The 21929-nt window shown below is 41.7% G+C and overlaps 1 protein-coding gene across 1 annotated transcript in view; it reads left to right on the forward strand.

The window, feature by feature from the left end:
- The window catches only part of TAF15 (TATA-box binding protein associated factor 15), a 22497-nt gene extending 8075 nt beyond the window's left edge, over nucleotides 1–14422 (forward strand). The window contains exons 6-16 of the mRNA XM_059829275.1: nucleotides 441–724; nucleotides 1539–1653; nucleotides 8495–8529; nucleotides 9100–9132; nucleotides 9712–9821; nucleotides 10361–10490; nucleotides 11821–11910; nucleotides 13292–13376; nucleotides 13467–13552; nucleotides 13657–13759; nucleotides 14063–14422. Coding sequence (XP_059685258.1) covers nucleotides 441–724; nucleotides 1539–1653; nucleotides 8495–8529; nucleotides 9100–9132; nucleotides 9712–9821; nucleotides 10361–10490; nucleotides 11821–11910; nucleotides 13292–13376; nucleotides 13467–13552; nucleotides 13657–13759; nucleotides 14063–14102 — 1111 coding nt within the window. The 3' untranslated portion in view covers nucleotides 14103–14422. The remainder of the gene's footprint in view (nucleotides 1–440; nucleotides 725–1538; nucleotides 1654–8494; nucleotides 8530–9099; nucleotides 9133–9711; nucleotides 9822–10360; nucleotides 10491–11820; nucleotides 11911–13291; nucleotides 13377–13466; nucleotides 13553–13656; nucleotides 13760–14062) is intronic.
- Nucleotides 14423–21929: the final 7507 nt, after the last annotated feature.

Genomic DNA, 21929 nt, shown 5'->3' on the forward strand with positions numbered 1-21929 from the left:
GGGTTTTTTTTGTAGGCGAAAGTATCAGCTGCACAATACAACATGAACAGCGGGTGTCTTCCTTGCAGTTCTGTAGAGAAGGATTTGGCGTTTAGCGGGTTATGGGCTATCCATCTGCCATTGTCATGCTACTGGGGAGAGGGGAGAAAGCAAGCATTGTACTCGGATGTGTAAAGGGAGTGCTGCTGTTAAGTTACATTTGCAGTCTGTACTGAGGATGTCTTGAAAGCGATGGAGACATAGAGTTTTCTGCCTTGCTTTTATTGGAAGCCAGATATATCCCAACCAAGAGGAAACAGTATTTTCATATCCATACACCAGTAATGACTGGGAGGTAACTGGGACTAGGAATTTTTAGCAACGTAATGAATTTTCAGCCATTATTTTGCTCTCTATTCTGTGAACATTGAGCTATTAATACAAATTCTGTTTATTTTAAGTGGAAGAGGCTCTTATGAACAAAAGTCAAACTATGGTCAGCACCAAAGCTCTTATGACCAGCAGTCAAGCTATGGACAAAACCAAGACTCTTATGACCAGCAGTCAAGCTCATATGACCAGCAGTCGGGCTATGGGCACCAGGGCTCATATGACCAGCAGTCGGGCTATGGCCACCAGAGCTCGTATGACCAAAAGTCAGGCTATAACCAGCACCAAAGCTCATATGGCCATTCTCAGCAATCCTACCAGTCTCAGAAGGGAAGCTATAGCCACAACAGCCAAGGTAAAATTCACAGGTTGAATTCAATATTGGCTAATAAAATTAAGCAGAAACACTGTGAAATAGTTGGGTTTCCTTCCACAGACAGTTGATTTGATGCATAGTTAAAGCTTTTTTTCCATGTTGATATTCTTGGGGAATGTTTTATTTGTTAAGACTTTCAAAACATTATGCAGAGATGAAAAACTGTTGGGGCCCCAAAACTGTTGCATTTGCATTTGTTGGAGGCAGCCAACTCCAAGTTCTGCAAATTCTAGATGGAACTTTCTTCTAAGCAATTTTCAACCTTCTTCCTGCATGAGGTTGACATGTCTTCATCAGTCATGAAGAGCTTTTGTACTTCACATTCCAGCTTTACGCTGTGTAGGTGAATTCTGAGATGAAAGGAAATGAGACGTTTAACCCTTTTTTTTGCAGTAACTTCACACAAGCGGCACAACCCACACTCCTTATCCTTGTTCTGTCTTCAGTTATGTCTTTTGCAAACTGGGAAGGCTACATGGAAGTAGAATGAAAAGTGTATTTTAGACAGTATGTATTTAATGTTTGGAAAATGGAGTGTAGTTGAAGTGCAGAATGTTTACATTCTGAGATACCTTGTGGCTCTGGAAGCCAAGGGACATAACTCGAACAAAATCAAACTTTGCTCCATTACTTTGTGGTGTAGGTAATGTAAGAGAGATTTAGGAGTTGATGCTTTCCAGATTTAAATGGCAGGCTTGAGGGGGGAAAAAAATTGTAGGGTGGGAATTTTTACTGCACTGCAGTTTGCACTACAATTTACTCATGTTTTGTTTTGTTGTACTCATTCCTCCAGATGATCGTCGTGAAAAGAGTAGGTATGGAGAAGATAATAGAGGATATGGCGGGTCACAGGGAGGAGGTAGAGGGGGATATGACATGGATGGAAGAGGTCATATGTCTGGATATAGGTAAGTGATCTCATTCCAGTGCCTGCAGTTCCTTACCCGTGTTTCTTATTATTTAGCTGTTTTTAATTTTTGTTTACTGTATGTCTGTTCCTAACGTGGTTCAGATTTAGATTTCCAAAAATGGAAGGTTTCTAAAATTAAACCTTTCTGCACTGCACAGAAGTGCATTTTCCCTAGGAAAAGCTTTTAGGTTCATATAGATTGAGACCAAGCGTTTGATTGTTAGGACAGATAGTTGCATTTTATTTACACAAGTTGTAATACAAAAACTGCCTGAGCCCATCCCTTGAAATAAGATATTTTAAAACCTGTAAAAATTTGTTTTCAGTGAGAAGAAAACGAACAGCCAGGGAATGAGAAAGTTGTATAAAATTCATAGCTAAGGTAGCTAATGTTTTAGCAGAGAATTATTTTGACTTTACAGTGACAAATCATTACACTGAGGTTGGCTAATTATCTTTCTGCTTTTTAAATAATTTAGGAGTAATTTAGTAATAACATTACTTGTTCTTTACTGTTTTTTGCAGTTCTAGTCTTCCATTAAAATACAGTTTTTATTATTGGTTTAGCTGTCAGTCTAAACACTTTAATTTTAGGCAGATTTTAAATACTAACAATACTGTTACCCCTTCTGCTGTTGCCTTAGGCGCCGTTCCTGTCAAGAAAATTTATGCACATATTTAAATTTGTGCTTGCAGATGCAAGGTTCATGCATAGGTCTGAGAGATTGGGACCTTTGCTTTAAATCCCATTGAATTAGGCCAGGTGACATTATTATTTCTTAATAACCTATCATAATTGGCTGCCCTTCATGTACCTCTGTGAAATGGTTGGGGGTGTAGAGTGCTCATGGATGCAAAGTAAGAACATTGAAGCCTCAAGTGAGTTTTGAAGTACGGCTTGTCAGCACCGCTTATCCTTTAATAGGCTACACAGTTCTGGGTTAGTGCTAGAACTCGGGTGAAGAACTCTAATTATACAATGCTGTTTGTTTGAACTGATCTAATTTAAATAAAATAATCCAACAGTGTGTTAAGACTTGGTGACTTTATAAAGTATTTATTTTTAAACCATATTTAAAATTTGCCTGCTCCTAAGGTGGTCCCAAATTGTTCTTCATGGCTTGCTGTTTTGATGACGCAGGTGGACCCTATCTCTCCTAATTAGGTGTGGTAGCACAATTACAAAAGAGTATTAATAGTTATTTTATGTTACAGTTTGCTGGGGTTTTATATAATATAAACCTAACTAGCAAAGTAATTTCTAAGTTCATTTTCAGTTAAAACTGAACAATTTTTTAAAATTAGCTTTTCTATGTGAATGAGGGTTTTCCATATACCTATGATAAAATCTGTGTTTTTAAAAAATTGTTTATAGCTGAACCCTTTCCAATAAGAGGAATGAATGTGAGCTTCAAAAAACATACTTTTGGTAGATTTTAATCATGTTGAAACAAACTGCTGTCTTTGCAAGATAAAGTAAGATAAATCAATGTCTGTGAAAATAAAGCCTCTTCCCATATTTTTCCAAAATGTAAGATTTTGTTCACACATCCATGTAGATAATAGTACTTCAGTGGACTTGAAAGCCAAAAGAAGGAAAAGAGTGGCGATACTACAGTGTCATATATGTTTATTCAGTCTTTCTGTAGAATTATGATGGAGGATTCTGCTTCTGACGTATATTTTACCAAAGTCATGCTTATTAGAGAAGTGTAGAATCTTAAATTAAATAAAAAACTGTGTAATCAAGGGGAAAATAACTTCTAATAAGATAAGAAATCATGTTTAGTCCTGAGAAAATGTGGGGTTTCAGGGTAGTTTTTTGGTTTTGTTTCCTTGGGTTTCTTTTTTTTTTTCCCCTTAGGAAAAGCAGCTTGTGTAGGAATGTCAAGTCTATCTCCAGTAACTAGTTACCATTTTCATTTTTTTTACTTCAGTCACATTTTAATGCTTAATATTAATTTGTGGAAATTCCATAGCCATCAGGAAATAATCTTATTTAAAAACCTTGTCTACACAGATATTGGTACTGCTGTAATAACATAAGATTTGCTTTTTATAGTGGATGGAAAATAATGTGTAACTGAGTTCTATCAACACAAAATATTGTTCCTTGACATTACAAAAAAAAATTAATAGCTAACTTGAGACCATAGTGAATGAATCTGTGTTAGCTAGTAATAAAAATTTTGTCTTGACTGGCATTTAAATGCAGGGAGAACTTGTTGCAGCTTGGTAAGAGCTTTATCCAGTTATTGGTGTTCTTACAGCTATATTGCCTCGTCTAGTCTGTAGTGCTGGGCCATCATTGCATCCTGTTTACAAGCGTCATCGCTGACTTGCCGCCGTCCTCTACTTGCGATAATGGTGACTTTTTGGTTGCAACATCAGTTCTCCCACAAGATTCTTGCGAGTTGCATTGGCCTGTATAAACTTACCCTGCATGTACGACCTCTCAGAGCAGACTGCAAGTGTAAAAAATTATTCTGGAATACTTGGGGCAAAATCGAATTAGCATTTTTAAATTTTGAGAGCTTTCATTTCTTTGAATAACCTTTATAAAAGTATTTCCAAACATAGTTGGTAATGTTAAGGTATGAATCGTTATTCTGAAAACTGGAATGACTTGAATATGTACTCTGATAAATGCTTTCAGCACTCGTTTTTCTTTTGTGCCTGTGCAAAGTCATGCAGCACTGAGAAAAAAAAATCTTTTGAGAAATTACTGTTCAGATTCCCTAGCTGATATTATTACGATAGAGAACAATAATTTTCTTCTGTGTCAGATGTTCACTTTTTAATCTTAGTAACTTCGGGTTTCAAAATCATTATTCAGGTTTCTTTTTAATGGTCTTGAAGTACATCTTTTGGGATTTTAGTAGACTTTTTTTCACCCTTTTATTTGAAGCTTGAAAAATTGATCATCTCACTAATTTGTATTTTGGCTGAGAAGCAAATTCTCTTCTTTTTTTTTTTTTTTTTTTTAAAAAACATAGTAGAAGAGTCTTATCTTTGAGCTCTTTTGGTTAGAAAGCAGGTACACCAGGTCTTGAGAATGCAGGGGTTTACTCTTAAGTTATTCTTCCAAGTTTCCTTATAGAATAAGTTACCTTTTTGTTAGAGTACTCATCCAAAAGGTAAGGAATTAATTGCTCATTGTTGTTGTGGGACTGAATTGTTTTGGTTAAGCATGGAAGTGGGAAATAACGGTAGCAATACAAAGCAGGTTTGTTTTCTTTCATCTTGGGAAAGCCGTTCAGGCAGTCAAGCAGCCGTAGCTGGGACACTGCCCTTCTTTTACAGTCTGGATTAAGTGGGTGAAGCTTTGCCTTTGAATCTGCTCATGCAGTCTGTGTTGGTGGAACTACGTAGATGCAGTTTAGAAAAGGATTTACCATTGGGTTAGGATTTGTCATAGAAATCCTAACTTTGCTCAGCATAGACTTTTTTTTTTCTTTCCTCTTGTGCAGATTTGATGTTGATGTACTATAAACAAAAGTTACCTATGCAGCGTAATTGCTGCATTAGCTATTATGAGTGGGAGTTAGCTTATTGTGATATAAAGAAACTACAACTTAGTGCAAATGTTTTTTACAACAGTGCTGTTTGTGTTCAGAATTAATATTTTGACTTGTAATGTATATGCTTCAGCTAAGCCTTATATAGACTTTGGAAAAACATGAACAGAGGCAACAAATATAGGCAGCAAAAAAAAAGCCATCTATCAGTGACTTTATTGGTGCACTAAGCATTCCTTTCTTGTTTGTAAAAATACATTCTTATGTGTAACTCCCACATGCTTGGCGAGACTTAGATGTGTGTTGGAGGCTGAAATTTGGTTCCTGAATTCTTAGTGCTACCTCTGCCAATATCTGACCACTTTTTAAAGTATATTTCTTGTATCTGTAATGTTCAGCTCTCCATTTAACTGTGCCTGTAATTTAAAGAGTTATTCCCAGCTGAAGTGAGCAATGTTCAGATGAACTCCATTTACACTCAAGTAGGTGATGTTTAAATATATGACTGAGTATAGGAGGAAAAACCATCTGATGATGTTTCTTTCACAGCAGTAAGTTTTTGTCATTATGAATGGTGCCACGGACACATTCTGGCTGCTTGCAGTTCAGTCTCTTTTATTTTATTTTCTTTGTTGGTGGCATTGCTGATTTTTAGCTACCTTTTCATGATTCTAACATAGGATGTTAAAACCCCAAACTACATCTGGTCACCCATCTATTTGGTCTGTGTGCAAGACTGGTAAAGCAATAGACGGAAACACTGCAATTATATCTTCCACATGTTCTATGACAATAGTGTGGGAACTAATTTGGTTGCTGAGATTGAGACTTAGGGTTGAGGTCTCAGTGAGGGGTAAATCTGAGACTGTGGCATCAGCTGCTTGCAACCAGTTTCTGTGTTTGACTTCACTTGCTGCAGCGTATCCACATGCCTCCTGGAGATCTTAGGTAGCTTTGCCCAGCAACCTCAGGAAGGTAACACACTGCAGCTTTATAAATCACGTATGAAATGGGACTTAAAAATGGAGGAGAGCATTACTCCATCATCAAAGGTATCTGTCACTGAATTGATGCAGGTTTTGGTCGGGTTGGTCATGTGAGACTAAGCAGAAGATATGCTGAAGCATACTTGGGCAAAACCATATTTCTACAGACTTTAGTTAAAAAAATAATTAAAAATTGTGGATTGTACTTGTTAGTGCAGGGTGCAGAACTACTGTATCACAAAGATAGAAATTAGACATTTGACTATGACTTCCTTTACATTTTATATATCCAACTGTATCACTTCTCAGAATCGGGGTGCCCACATTTTACCCCAGCATCTTAGCAAAATCCTTACTTCCTGCAAAATCCTGGCTGTGATGGTCACAAACTTATTTTCTCTATGTTTTTAGATTGTTGGGTTTTTCTAATGATGTCTCTGCTGCTGTATATTTTCAAATCAGAAAACATACATGTTCTGGATAATGCTGTCCTGATGAATTGGGACCATAATCTAGGGTTGGAAGACTTTGATAGCATTTCCATGGTTTGTCTTCACTCTTGTTATTTCTGACTTAAAATCGTGGAAGAGCAGGCATCCTACTGCAAATTGTTGTGTCATAATGAAGGTTTTATTAGCTGAAGTGAGTTGGAGGTGGCAGAAAGGTATTTACAGTAAGTTTTATGATCACCATTGTGTTTTTATCATCAGTCCTTGAAAATAGCCAGCCTTGAGTAAAGACCAGCTCTGATGTTGCATATAAAACTCATTCATTTTACCTTTTTAATGAGCGGAATGAATTACTTACGAGTGAATGACACTGCAATTCAGCATTCAGACTTTTTCTGTGGAGAAGCAATTTAAAATCTGCAGCAAAAACTTATTTTAAGAAAAGTCCCAGTAAAAATGAGTCTGTTGTGACAAACATCTAATACTCCTTATATGTACTGTCACAAATGTCAGCCCTGCTTCAGTGTCTCTCTAAATCCAGTTTCGATAGTATCTGTTGAAACCTTATTTCTCTTTTGTCCCTCATTTTGGACAGATTTTATCTCATAAACGTTAAGCAAGCAGTACCTCACATTCATTACGTTGCGTTTGCTCTAACAGAAAACAGATATACAGAGTGCCAAAGAAGTTACTCCCTAATTTTATTTCATTGCCTTTTGCTGGGGTGCTTGTGTCCCATGTTTGGACTCTCATGTGTTGGCAGATAGATTGAATTAAAACCTGGAGTGACTTCCAGTTGTGAAGTGCATTGATGAAGAGGCTTCTTGTACTGGCACGATAGTTCCAGAGTCTGGAGATAGCCCTCTGCATCAGGGTTTGAACTTACACTGGCTTTATCTTAGCTGCTGAGTGTGAAAGCTGTCAGGATTAGGTGAACCTGCCTAATTTTCAGGTGACAGCGGTGTCCCCCGTGCGAAGGAGGGCAGGCAGGCAGCTGTACATGGCAGTATGAGGCAGTCTTTCTGACACTTGGTAATTGACTTTCTCAAAAATCCAGTGGTTGTATTTTTCCTGAAGGCTTTGAATATTGATTATATTGTGTTCATAACATGGATGCAATTAAAAATGCTGCTGTGAAAAATCCTGCTAGTACAAACATTTACATTGAAAAGAGCGAGGGTTTATTTTCATGCACATAATTGGAGGTGTGACAACCTGTTTAAAATCCCCTTCTAACCTTTGAAAATTGATATGTGTAATCTCTTAACTTGGTCTACATTTTGTGCCACAGGTTTCAGAATGAATGAAATAAAACTTCACGGCCTCTGCTTTTGAAGCTCACATACACACACCTTCTCTGTAATGTCAAGTGCTAACAGTACAGTAGGTCCCCACAGACCTTTTCTCAGAGAATGGCTGATATTGCTAATTTTCCCCCCATATATAAATGCGTAACAATGGAGATTAATTAACTTTAGCTCTTCTTAGTTCTAGGAAAGTACTAATTATTCCAAAGTAGCAATTACATCTACAATTAAAGCCCGTTAACCTTCATGAAAATAATGTTTCTGTTTTAAAACCCAGTTTTTAATAGCAGTCATTTTGGCTTATGGGATGGGAGAAAGTACTGAAACAACGACATGTGTATGGTTTAGTTTAAAATACTCTTTAGGGCTTCTCTTCTCCAGTGCAACAACCTGTGAGATTATTCGCTTTCATGTAATTTAATCTTTGAACATGAATGAGTAGTGAGGAGAAGATAGAGATGGTGCTTTAGCTGCCAGACAGTAACTCTCAACTTGTGATCAGTTAACTGTAGATTGAGCCTTGGGCTCAGCACATAGAGACTTAAGGAAGAAATCATTTCTTCAATTTTTCCTCTGCAGTGGTGGTGACCGTGGTGGCTTCAAAAATTACGGTGGTAAGTGCCGAGTATCCAAAAATGTTTCAGTGGAAATTCTTTATAAATCTAAAAGCCACCAATATCTTGTTACTATCTAGTAGAAGCATTATAGCATTTTGGTGAGGCTGGTGTGTTCATGAGTTTTAATAGCCAAACTTTTAGCAATAAACTGGATCTCTACTTTGTCAAATTGCATGAAAGAATTTGTGGAGACAGTGACGTGCACCGGATTTTTTTTATTTTTTTAATTTTTGTTACAAATCCTTCTTAGAAAGGTACTAGAGGTAAAAAAAAAAAAAAGTGGTAAACTGCTTGGTGATCTGACAACCAGCATTTGCAAGATAACACCAGCATAGCATCAGTGTGGCAACTGCCACATGCTGCAAGTTAAAGAACACGTTAACGTCCTACAGACACCTTCTGTTGAACGTTTTAATCTAAATATTCTCTAAATCTCTGGTTAATGTTTAAGATCTTAGATGCATTACATACATACTTTAAATATTTTCTTGTCTCTAAAAAAGTCACTTGAAAATATTTTGCTAAAAATAGTATTTTTCTTTTTTTTTTTTTAAACCCGTTTCATAGGTCAAAGGGATTATGGACCGAGATCAGATGCTGGTAAGAAAACAAGCAGTGGGTGGGAGTGGATTGTAGCTCTTAGGTCATTGCTTTTAAAATGTATGTCTAAAAAGATGGATGTGGCTGCAGTTCCCGTGGCTCAAAAGAAATTTAGCTAAAGCTTGTCTTCCTTGAAAGAAATGTATTTTATTAAAGTGCGTGTGAATTTTTGGATGTCTTTTCATGCAGCAAGTAAGAATTTGCTGATGAACTTTGAATCTCCTTGAGCCAAGCAGCTGCTTTCACTGCCATAACACTTCTGCTAAACTTGTGTTATTTAAAACAGACACTGCTTTGGTGGGTTTGGATGTCTTAGCTGCATGGACAAGTTGAGTGTGTGGCAGACAGCTGGTCAGCTGTTGAATGTATTTGGTCTCTGATGCACTGCAGCATCTGAAGGTGCTGTTTATGCATTTTTGGAGTTGATGGTGTTAACTTCAGAATTACGCTCTCTGCTCATCTTTTATTTCTCACAAGGTGTCTTTGGGATTTAAGGGTCTGCTACTGGGCAGTGTAGACCTGAGCTTAAAATGTTGCTGCCGCAAAGATGGATGGTAAATGTAGCTTATTTTTTAATAGATACAGAGTCTGACAACTCTGATAACAACACTATCTTCGTGCAAGGACTTGGAGAGGATGTTTCAACAGATCAAGTGGCAGACTATTTCAAACAAATTGGTATTATAAAGGTATGTGGAATGAGAAATCATAGGTAAGAAGGAAGAGAACTTGTGGAGCTAGTGTATTGGAAATGTACTGGTATCATTTAAGGCAGATGCTCGCTCTGACTCCCCAGCAGTTGCAGATAATATTTTTATCTGGGTTCCCAGATGACAGCTCATTTATAAGCTGGCAGCACTAGCAGCTTTTTTCTAGTGACATTTAGATTGCTTTGTATCTCTTCTTTAGTCTTTATAACCCTTAACACTGACACTCTATCTGTTGTACCACCCTCATACTTCAGCAAGTATGCTTCTGTGTTCTGTGGCTGTTTCTTCTGTTTCTGCAATTCTAAATTAGGGCACTTGACCTCATTTTTTGTTAAAATTGGGCCCATCGTTACTTCATGGAGAAAAGCCAGTCAGTATTCTTCAGTCAAAAGCAGCTGTTTCTGCAGGCTAGCTCCAAGAGAACCTTCTTTCTCATGATACTTAGCTGTTACAGTTTATGCGCTGAACGGGCTTTACCAGTATTTCTCCTATGCCAAGTGTACAACCTTTCTTTTCAGACCAACAAAAAGACTGGCAAACCTATGATAAATCTTTATACAGATAAGGATACTGGCAAACCAAAGGGAGAAGCAACGGTGTCTTTTGATGACCCTCCTTCTGCTAAAGCAGCGATTGACTGGTTTGACGGTGGGTGAGAGTACCTGTTCTTTTGGTTATATATGAATCTAACAAGCAGTGGAAGAAGCAAATCAATAACCTCATTGGGGACTCCATGATACTTTTTGTGTGGCTTTTGTTTTTTGGTTTGTCTCTTTTTTTGGTTACTTTTTTGGGCTTTTTCTTGTGTGTGTGGTTTTTGTTTTTTTTTAACAAAGACCTCTATTTCATGGTATTTTGTGTGTGCAGGCTTCCTCTCTCATTTGGTGGAACAGCAGCTAGTGATTAAGACTGAAAATGTGTAATGAAACTGTTAGAGTTTGCTGCTGTACCTCAGTCATCTCTGCACGAGGTGTGAGAGGTGGTATTCACGTCAGTCGGCAGAGCATAACTTCTTGTTCAGACCAATGGAGCTGTAATCTGTGTTAGCGGCTGGAGGGATTTTCGACAGTGTTAGTATTGATATTACTAGTGTTGTGGTAGCATTTTTAGAGTTTGGCAATGGTTATGGCAATCTTGTGCCAAGTGCTTTGTATATACGCAGTGAAGAATAAGGGGTTTTTAAATTATGGGTTCAGTGGAGGAAGAGAGCAGATCCCAGAAATACATTGATATAAAATGCTTCAGACTGGATGCAGGAAATGCAGTGATACTCTTTTGTAGTAGTGAACTTGAGGGGGGCAGGGGAAGTGCCTGTTCCTGTGACCTTGTGTGTTCACAGAATTTTAATAATACTGGGCAGAAACAAAAGGGCATACTCTGCATCTGGTGTGAAATCATAGTGAGTAAAAAATCTGGCATGGCATGCTATCTGATAGTTTGTATTTTGATAATAAAATGCAAATTGACTTTCGTTTAGGAGGGTAAAGCAAATATGACTATATTAGGCACACAGGCAGTCCTGTTTGTTCTGTGATAAACCTTGTATCTATGAAGAACTGAGACTTTGTATTTAAAAAGTTCATGTTTTTAACTTGGGAGTATTTAATTTTTGTGCTGGCTGTTGAACTGTACAAAAGCAGTGTTGCCTGACTTGGGGGAAGAACAGAGTTCAAACATCCGAACTACTTATCCATGAACATGGCCGAAAATCTTTTAGAAGTTCTTACGTGTCTAGTTAAATTGCAACTTGCAGATCACATTTAAAGTAAGGGAAATATCTGTGGATTTATGGAGAACCTAGCCAAATACCTCAGTGTTTGCCATCTCATGTTTGGATCAGTGTTTTCAAAACTAAAAGATTTAGTCCAGACTGCCTGTGTCTTAAGAGCTTTGTATTCAGTCTGTGTGTGCAAATCACTTCTGTTCTTTTGAATTTGCTGCTGTATTGATCTTTCTCTCACTTTCTGTCTTTCCACAGGAAAAGAATTCAATGGCAATGTTATCAAAGTTTCTTTTGCAACTAGAAGGCCTGAGTTCATGAGAGGAGGTGGAGGTGGTGGACGTCGAGGTGGGACTAAAATCTGTAGAATCCTTATTTGTGCATAGTTAAATGCTTTTTAACTATTCCTGGTTTATAAAAGAAAAGTTGACTTTGAAGCAGTGATTCATCAAAGTATATGGGCCTTTGGGATTCTGCCATGAAAGGGAGTAATAAGGATTGAACCAAGTTAAGTAAACTGAAATCTGTAATCTCTTCTGCGCAGCATAGCATTTATGCTTTCCTTTTGACCTGGAAAGTCTCCAGATCATGTCTCAGCATTGCTTTTAAAGAGATAGTATAACAATGATGTTGAGGCTGTACAGGTTCCATATATATAGGTATGAATTCCCAGTGAGTATTTGCTTATTACAGCAAAGCCTTGAGATACTCTCATGTTTCCAGATGGTATTAAGCAGGGCAAGTTATTCAACTGCTGCTGACTTAGAGCAGCAGTTGGATGTCTGACTCCTGTAATTAGATAGATTTTAATCATCTCCCTGATTCTCTGCACAATACAGTTTTGTCAGTAGTCCACTGGATTTTAATTACCATATTACAGGAAGCATGCTTTGTGTGATGGTTGTCAACAAATTTTAGTTCTTAAATCAGGCAATTTTGTGGGCTGATAAAAAATGATACTTCAAGAACTTCAACTGGTATAAAAGTTCTTCATCTTTTTAATGCAGAAAGCAAGAGCTATGTTGTCCCTGTGCTTGTGTCAGATGCATCCTGGCATTAATTCAGACAGATTTTGTTGTTGTTGTTGCTAAATTTTTGTTCTGTGACTAAGTCTGGCCTTATGTGATTGACATTATATGTTGTTAAATCTTTGTAAATGTTTATTAATGCACATAGTGGGTTTATATTTATCCACTGGCAATTCAAGTGGATCAAGTTTCCTTTTGTTCCTGAAAAAGAATTTATAAAAAATATGTGGTGGAGCAAATTTTTATGGCCACCATGTGCTGTCCTTGCTTCTTATTTTTCCCCATCTGCCTAAGTTATAAATCTGTCCATATGAACATGTGTATTTCAGCTATGCAGATGCATTAACTTCAGGACATCAAATGCTGTTCAGATTTGGTGGTGGCTGAAACTTGTGTTGTCATTTGCCCAAGTCTTCTAGCGATCTTGTAGCTAGTAGTAAATCAGTTTGTAGATGCTGGATTCTACGGTGGTACAATTTTTTGTCATTGGCACTACCTGCTGCTTTCAGAGTGCCTAATATGTTTTCAGAGGCTTGCCTAGTAGGGATATATTTACATTAAACACTTACTCTTTTTTTCCACCTGGAAAGTCTTGTCTGTCACTTGGGTTCTGAAGCCAGTAACAGTCCTTAATAAATGTTTCTCCTGTGTAGGTCATAGACACTTTCCCTCCTTTATTCTGATTATAATTTTGTCTACAGGTTCACGAGGTGGATATGGAAGAGGTGGGGGCTTCCAGGGTAGAAGTGGGGAACCCAAAAATGGTGATTGGGTTTGTCCTAACCCGTAAGTGTCATTTTAATTGGGCAGTGGTGTTTCACGTATGCTCTCTGAGTTTCTTAGCAGCTAAGTCTGGGGAATCCTTGTTTTTTCTAGGGCCTGTGGTAATATGAACTTCGCTCGCAGGAATTCCTGCAACCAGTGTGGTGAGCCCAGACCAGAAGATTCACGTCCGTCAGGAGGTGTGTAAAGCATCGGTCAAAACAGCTGAAGTGTTAGAAGCGTTAATGACATCCATAGCTTATTGAAAAACCTGGCTGATGTGTTGGTTTGCATTTTCCTCCAGATTTTCGTGGGAGAGGTGGCTATGGAGGAGAAAGAGGATATCGAGGCCGTGGTGGCAGAGGCGGTGATCGGGGAGGTGGCTATGGTGGTAAAATGGGAGGAAGGTAAGCAGTTTCTTTGCCCTTGCTTGGTTGTGTAGCGTACAGACTGTGGAATTGATAGGGACTGTGGGAAAAGAGCGTTGTTTAGGCGTGCACGCACAACTGTGCTGTGAAAACATTAGCTACAGATAGAAGCTTCCGGAGAAAATAAGTCAGTTTGCCTGTTGAGTGCGTTTTGTGAGCATTTTTGGATAAGGCTATCTAAACATAGAAGAATACACAGAAGTTGGTGTAGAGATGTTTGACTGAAGGGACTATTTGTTATTTGCTTAAGGGATTCCTTATAACTTTTTATTTCCCTTTCAGAAATGATTTCAGAAATGATCAACGCAACAGACCATACTGAAGACCACTGTGAATGTTTTGTTTGTCTTCTTGATGCGTTTGATAGTGAATTGCCAGAGTTTTGCCTGCCGCTTCACCCATGGCCTCTTTGGATAGTGGAATTGAGTGAAACTAGATTTTTATTTTGGTGGGAGGGACTGGGGCGGTTTGGGAGGATTTTTTTTAAGCAAGACATGGAAATTTACTCTTGATTTCAACACTCTCCTCTTTTCTCCCCCCCAGTACCTTTTCAACAGGCCCTAAGAAGGAAAAGGATAAACTGTAAAATATTGCCAAAATATGAAGTGTTTTGTAATACAACAATAAATGCTGATTGTTTTATTTGTGAAATCTTACTGTTTCACAATTACTTCAGTTGCATGCATTTCCTTAGATATTCCCTGTCTTCCTGTGGTATGACCTAAGCAGTAAATAGGGTCTTGTTTGAAATGGCACTGCTGCTTTGGCCCTAGCTCTGTGCTGTTTGCAAAAATCTGGAGTGAAGTCAGTGGCGAGCCTGCTTGCTATCCATGCCCTCTATCCCAGACTTGCAGACTTGTCCCCTGCTCCTCTCTTATTTCCCTCTGAGGCTGTAGTCCTGTGTTGCCTGTGTTCCCTGCTACGTGTGCTTTGGTGTGCCCTGCAGCCTTCACGAGGAGCAGGCAGATGGCAGTGTGTTCTCATGCTGCCAAGGAGCATATTGTATCCAGGCCAGGATAGCTCCAAAACCAAGGTGGGATGGCTTAAAAAAAAAAAAAAAAGGTAATTTGCTACATATTGCTGTACCTTTTAACTGCTGCTTTTGAAGTGTGGGTGCTAGCAAACAAGTGTGTGCAGCCATTTCATCTTTGAGATAAGATGCAGGTGAGGTTCAGCAGACACACTGTAAGCATTTGGGGTTCAGCACTGATGCCAAGGTTTGAAGAAACAAGGGAGGTTAATTATCACTCCTCCTCAGAATAGGCTGCTCTGCACGCTGCAGAGCTGAGTTGGTGGGAATCTTTGAGAAGCCAGCACTGCCACAGTCAGCTTGTGTCCAGTCTTTCCATCACAAGCCTTTAAGAGAGAACATCCAGTTGTCCAGTACTCCGGTGGGCAAAATACTACAAATGCAAGTTCTCAGGGTCTGTAGTTAAAATCTTGATAACGAGGCACACAGCTGCACAGTATCCATGGCCTCTCACAAAGAAATGAACAAAACCAGCTTTTGCTAATGTTTGTAAGCCAACTCCCTAGCTCGGTGTACATTCATGGTCATGGTAACGGTAAGTTCAAATCGGCCATTACCCGTGGCTGTAAATGTAATAACTATGCTGTGCCTTTTTAAGGTTTCTCCTGGAAAGCACGGATACTGTCGCTGCTCTGTCAGACAAGGCATTTGTCATGAATTCTGGACGGCTTGTTCCTCTTAAAACAGTGGAATCTGAGGTATTAGTGACATTAGAGAATTTAATGTATGGGTGAGGCTTTAGAAAGGCAAATTGTAGACAAATTCAGTATCTGTTGTTTTGCTTAAAATTTAAGATCTGAGGCTTGATACTCCTAATTTGGTTCTACCAAAAATGAGCCGGGCTAGAAAAGTTTGAGTATTTATCATCTTTAAGCTAGCGTCATGATTTTTGAGTGAAGCAGGCTAGAGGGTGCTCTTGTACGTAGCTGCATTGGCAGATCTGTGGGAATGGTGGCTGCTGGACGGGTGGAAGAGGAAAGCAGTGATAAGCAGCTGAGAACAGAATGGGATGTGTTGCTGCCTCAGGTTTCTTCCCCAACACGGCTGCGCTGGCACGTTGCGCTGCGCGAACACCTCCTTGGGGCTGCACCGTGAGCCCTCAAAGCTGCGCAGGGAGAGGTAGGAATGGCTGAGCTGAGCAAAGCGCAGGCAGGACTTGTGTGGTCCCACCGGTTCCCTGGTGGGGCTCTCGCCTTTTCCCTCCTGGGGAAAGGAATGGTGGTTGACAAAGCTGGTGCTTTCAGTATTGGGAGCAACGGTTCTAGCTCCCTTTAATGCCGATTCAACTTCCAACCCTGCTTTCTCCCCCAGGCTAAGAGCACTTCTGTCTTTAAACAGTCACTATCCAGCTGGATTACTAAGTAGACCAGTATTCAAGTAACCCACAAAACTGCTGGAGCTGTCACCACCTTCACAGCTTTTCCAGCCTGGCAACGTCTGTTTTGTTTATGTTCTATTCTGCATCAGGGCAAAACACAACCTGTGTTCTTACATGTTTTTTAAGATGGTGAAGGCAACTTCTTCACCAGCTGTCTTGTCTTACAGAAAACTAGCAGGTCAGACAAAGAAAGGGAGGTACTAGTTTGATGGCATGTAAGTGTTTTAGTTGCTTTTGGTGTAGAGAGAGTTAAATTAGTTCAGAGTCCTGGGAAGTGATGTTTTGTGAAAGATGTAAACCCAGGTGACGGTTTAATTATGTCATTGCCCTCCAACTGTTTCTGGTAAGTCCTTTAGCACCCCAGTTTTTCTCAGCAACTGCCTAAAGTTCAGAAGGGTAAACTTTAATGAGGTTAAAAGAAAAGTGAATAGCTTAAAAGAAAAAAAGTCAGTAACTGGTATTTTAAGGATTGAATTAATTTTAGCTCTTGCTGACATGGTAACTTTTGCTGTTAACTTCTTGCACTCTTGTTAAGCAGACTGCACTTTTAAATACAGGGCCTTACAGTCATGCTAGGAATATTCCTGCATTTAGTTAGATAAACTGAGCAGGTTGCATATTTAAGTCAGCACTGCTGGCACTGCGACTAGCTGATCCTGTGCCTAGGGATTTACTCGTAGTACTATGCAAATAAAATGCTATACTAATGGTCAGCACTGTTCATGAGAAGGCTCGGGGTTTTACAGATACTAGAATTGCTGCTTTTTTTTTAAACAGGTGAGGAAGGTGTGTGTTGACAATCTTTTAACAGACCAACAGCTGAATCAAAAATAAAAGGCACATCACATGAATCCTGCTTTGAATTTATTTTCAGTAGGTGCTCTGTGAGCATGCAGTAAGACTTTATGTAATAAAATTGCAAAGTAAGGAGAGACAGGGCTCCAGGTCTGTCAGGAGGTGGAAAACCCAGAGAGGCTCTATCCCAGCAGAAGGAGCAGTTTGGGTTGTCTGAGCTGGGAACTGAGCTATGCTCTGCTTCCTTCATCTCTTTTTATGATCTATCCTCCAATACATTTTCTAAGCAGCGGGGTTTAGTTTTGGAAATCAGTCCTGTATGGAATGCTGGTGGTTTATTTATAAAAACACATCTAGCACTTGCCAAGCTCAACAATGACTTTATGGAGAAAAGCAGAACAGAGGGATGCCAATGTAGAAGAGGCATATGATCATTACAGAGCTGAAATGCAACAGAAATAGCTAAACAATTTGAGACAGCCAAATAATTTCCGCACTGGCTCTATACAGCCAAACCCACCTCGCCCTAAGAAGCAATGCAACTTACTAAGTTGCTCAAATACCACAGTCCTAGAGAGAGATATGGAAGCTGTGACTGAAGCCAATAGCCTGAGTCTTCGGGTGTTTGAGGCCAGGATTCAGCCAGTGCTGCTTTGCCTAATCTAGAAATGATGACTCCCATTTCCAGGGTAACAAAGAGCTCGTGTGACGTTGTCCCCAGTAGATGATGATGCTAATACTGCTGTAGAAATTGCTTGTAAAGCCGTTGTAATAGAACACAGCTGTCAGAACGCACCCGAGGTTGCAGAAGGGCTTAGAAGTCCACTTTTCATACTAATCTGATGTCTGCTGGAACTCGGGTGGCACCTGGATCCTAGAAAGAAGGGTGTGTGGTTCTAGCTGTCCTCTGAGCAGATAACCGGTGAGATTCAGTCAAACTGCTCCAGCAAATGCAGCGCAACTTGCGCTGATGTATTTGTAGGAGGGCTCGTCAGCTGGATGCAGCCTCCCTTGACCTCACCAGCTTCCCAGGAACCCTGCACACGAAAGGTAAAGCCAAGGAAAGTACGTATGGATTTTTCATTTTCTTTTTTTCCCTAAGCACCCTTCTGATAAGCATCTTCCTGGCGCTGTTTAAGACAGGATACTGGACTAGACAGACTTATCTAACACATTAAGAACAGGGGAAGTCCTTTCACTTGTCAGAACTTAACTGTGCGCAGAGGAAGTGGCCAAGAAAACTGTGTCTAAGCAGAAAAGCTTTACCCTTGTGACAGCCAGAGCCAGGGGAGCATAAGCTTCTTGGGCCTTTTTAAAGAATTTGACTCTTGCAGGCTAGGGTTGCTGCCCATGTCCGAGGGCAGGAGGGAAAGCTGTGGCTGTGCCCGTCTGATCTGAGCTGAAGTGGTCCCAGACCTGGCCGCCTTTCAGCCGCAGGGTTAATAATTTCAGCGTTGCCTGACGTGGCTCCCAGCGAGCCATCCTACTGCTCCCCAGCTGCTGCAACTGTTGTTGAGCAGCAAACATTTGAAGAATGACTGTTCTCCCGAGGCGGTGTCTCGAGTGGATGAAATGGAACAACTTGAACGTGTTCTTAGCGCAAGGCATTAAAGATTTTTAACCGGCAGTTCTTGCGCATCACATCCATCCTGGGTAGAAACTGCCACAGAGGAGTAATGGTGTTGCTATTTGCTTATCAGTTGCGGTAAACATTAAAAGCTGCTCCGAGAAATATCACGTCACTAAAGTGCTGTTTCATAATGTTAGTTTATAAACTCCTCTCGGAGCTCACCTCTGCTGGAAGCAGGCGGTGATTCACGGGCGGTCCAGCTCTTCGCTCTGCAATGCCCAACCACGCTGCACCCGCATCGACAAACAAGCCTGATTCCAGACTCCGTGCCTGTGATAACAGCACTTAGTTCTCCGTGACATTTCCAGGTTAATACCATCCCTGGAGGGGTTCAAGGAACGTGTGGATGAGGCATTGTGGACGTGGTTTAATGGGCATGGTGGGGTTAGTTGATGGTTGGACTTGATCTTGCAGGTCTTTTCCAACCGTAGTGATTCTGTGATTCTGTAATATGCTAATGGTATTAATCAGGAACCCTCTGGGTCTCCACGTTCAAGCTGTGGAGGCATCTTAGGAAAGGGTTTTGAAATCAAGCTAGCTGGCTGCAGTGAGACCTTTTGTGTTAAATGTGAGGGAGGTGGGATTTTGTCTAGAAACCCAAGAAATCAGGAATGTTTAGGTAACCAGAGCTGGTGTGGATCTCTTTCTCATGCTCTTCTGAGAATGGTTTGGGGTTTTTTTTTTTTAGTAAAACTTTGTCAGCTGTTTGCCATAGGCTTAACTTTTCAGGTTTGTTTTGGGGTAGAAGTTACAAGGATTCAAACTCTTTCTTCCGTCCCATTTCTGAGTTTTTACCTAAAGCTGAAGGAGTTGGAAATCTGTTCACCTTTCCACACGACGGCTTTTCTCTTCCTGATACCATTCTGATTACAGCAGCTGGATAAACATCTTTATACTCCGAGCCAAAAGTCTGCGGAGAACTGTGATTTGGCATCTCCAAGGCTGGGCTGAATTCTTCTCCGTCTGAATGCCAAAAACCCTAAGGACTAATGCAGCAGCCCTGGGAAATGCCAGGTCGGGAAGCTGGCTGCTCCGGGGGCTGCAGGTGCCCTCCCAGACGCTTCCCCACATTACAATGAGCAGAGGAGGGAGTTTCCTGCTCTTGCTGGAGCCCAGCCAGTCACTTTCTCATCATCCATATTCTTAAGTGGAAGAGCAGATGGATCAGTTGCTTCCTAGATACGAACCAAACACGGATGCGTTTGCAGACAGAGCTGCTCTTGTTTTGAAAGGAAGCGTTGGGCCGACCTGCGCGCGGAGCGGCCGGCCCTTGCGTCTCCGTAGCAAGGCTGAGTATTCCCCTTGCACCAGCCCCTTACGGCGCGCCAGGCCCCCCCCGCAGCCCATCGGTCAGCGCTTACTGGCCCAGCTGTGACCTTCCTCGTTTCTCCCATCCGTATATTTCTCCCCGTGGCTCAGCGACTTCCTTATTTTGCCATGTTATGCGGATCCTTTGCTCTCTCCTTCGAATCCCGCTGGCCTTCCCTACATGCTAATCCCTGTCCAGCTGGAAAGCAATGATGTGTTACAGGATCCCTGCGGATCCCTTCAAGCTGCACTCAACAGATGCTCCTGTAACTTCAGATTTTGGCGTGATTTAAAAGAAGAGGAAGAGGCCTGTGAGCTTTAAAATAGGTGTGTGGTTGAAGCTGGCATGAAAACAAAAGCAGATATAAGTCACATCCTATTTTTTCCCCCAAACCAAAGCAGAATCAAAACATCCTTTTGCTTTAGTTAAATTAAAACAAAATAGTTAAACAAAATACTGCAGAGAGTAAACAGAGCTGTTAACTTGACACTGGGAACTGCGAGATCATTGGCTGCGTATGAGTTGCGGGAGAGCTGCACCACTGACTCGAGTTGCGGGAGAGCTGCAACACTGACTTGCGTGCATCAGGTTGCCTCGGGTGGTAAATAGCCCCTCATTGTCCCTGGCTGGCCAAGCCCCACGCCTGGGAGGGAAATTTAAGCATAAACAGTGCAAACCACCAACCCTGAGTGGGGATTTATTTGTAAAACTTGAGATTGTGCTGTTCTTACACGTGGGGTTGGTTTTCCCAGGGCCCTGAAGAGGGGTAGCGTTGCTCATCCAGCCTCCTGCATTGCTGTGCTTGTGGCTAGTGCTGGCCGCGTCCAAGCCCTCGTCCGCTCTGCATCCGCGTGGTCTGGACCACAGATGTACACAGGTTTAGGAAAAGCTGCACTTGCTTTCTCCTTCTCTTTCCTCCAGCTTCAAAATGGGCAGAGCCCAGGCCTAGCCCCCCTGGCTAGCGGGAGTTTTGTCCCAGCACCATAACCCACCCGTGCTCTGCTCCCTGTCCAGCCCGGAGAGATGGCACCCGCAGCGAGATGCATCCTGACACGGCCACCGTCTGTGTCCTGCTCTGCAATAGGTGGGGTGAGTCAGTGATACCCAGCAAACCTCACAGCGGAGCAGATGCTGTGCAGGGGAGACCAAGAAGGATCCATTCTCGGTGCTACGCTGGGGCGACTGGGTGCGGGGTGAGTCCATGGGGCAGCTCTCCCAGCCTCTCCCTAAGGCTGGGGATGGGGCTGCGGTGGCCTGAAGAGCCGGAGGGGAATGTGTCCCAATGGCACAGCTGTCCCCTTGCCCTGAGCGCAGCTCTCCTTCCCCTCGCTCACGAGCTGTATGTGTGTGTGCGAGAGAGGGGTGGGGAGGGAAGGGGCATCGCCCTGCTGGGACCGGGGGTGGAGAGCGTGTCCGGAGAAGGGCGACGGAGCTGGTGAGGGGTCTGGAGCACAAGTGATGAGGAGCGGCTGAGGGAGCTGGGGTTGTTCAGTCTGGAGAAGAGGAGGCTGAGGGGAGACCTCATCGCTCTCTACAACGACCTGAAAGGGGGTTGTGGGGAGGTGGGTGTTGGTCTCTTCTCCCATGTAACTAGCGACAGGACGAGAGGAAATGGCCTCAAGTTGCGCCAGGGGAAGTTTAGACTGGATATTAGGAAAAACTTCTTCACTGAGAGAGTGGTGAGACACTGGAATAAACTGCTCAGGGAGGTGGTGGAGTCCCCATCCCCGGAGGTGTTCAAGGAACGTGTGGACGTGGCACTGTGGGACATGGTTAGTGGCCATGGTGGGGTTGGGGTGACAGTCGGACCTGACGATCTTGCAGGTCTTTCCCAGCCGCAGTGACTCTGAGAATCTGTCCCGAGAGTGCCCAGGGGATGATGTCTGCCGCACAGGGGATGATGCCTGCCGCACAGGGGATGATGCCTGCCGCACAGGGGATGATGCCTGCCGTACAGGGGATGATGCCTGCCGTACAGGGGAGGGGAGGGGGCGCTGGGGCTGTGTG

Source organism: Gavia stellata, chromosome 25, assembly GCF_030936135.1.
Source record: "Gavia stellata isolate bGavSte3 chromosome 25, bGavSte3.hap2, whole genome shotgun sequence".
Lineage (NCBI taxonomy): Eukaryota > Metazoa > Chordata > Aves > Gaviiformes > Gaviidae > Gavia > Gavia stellata.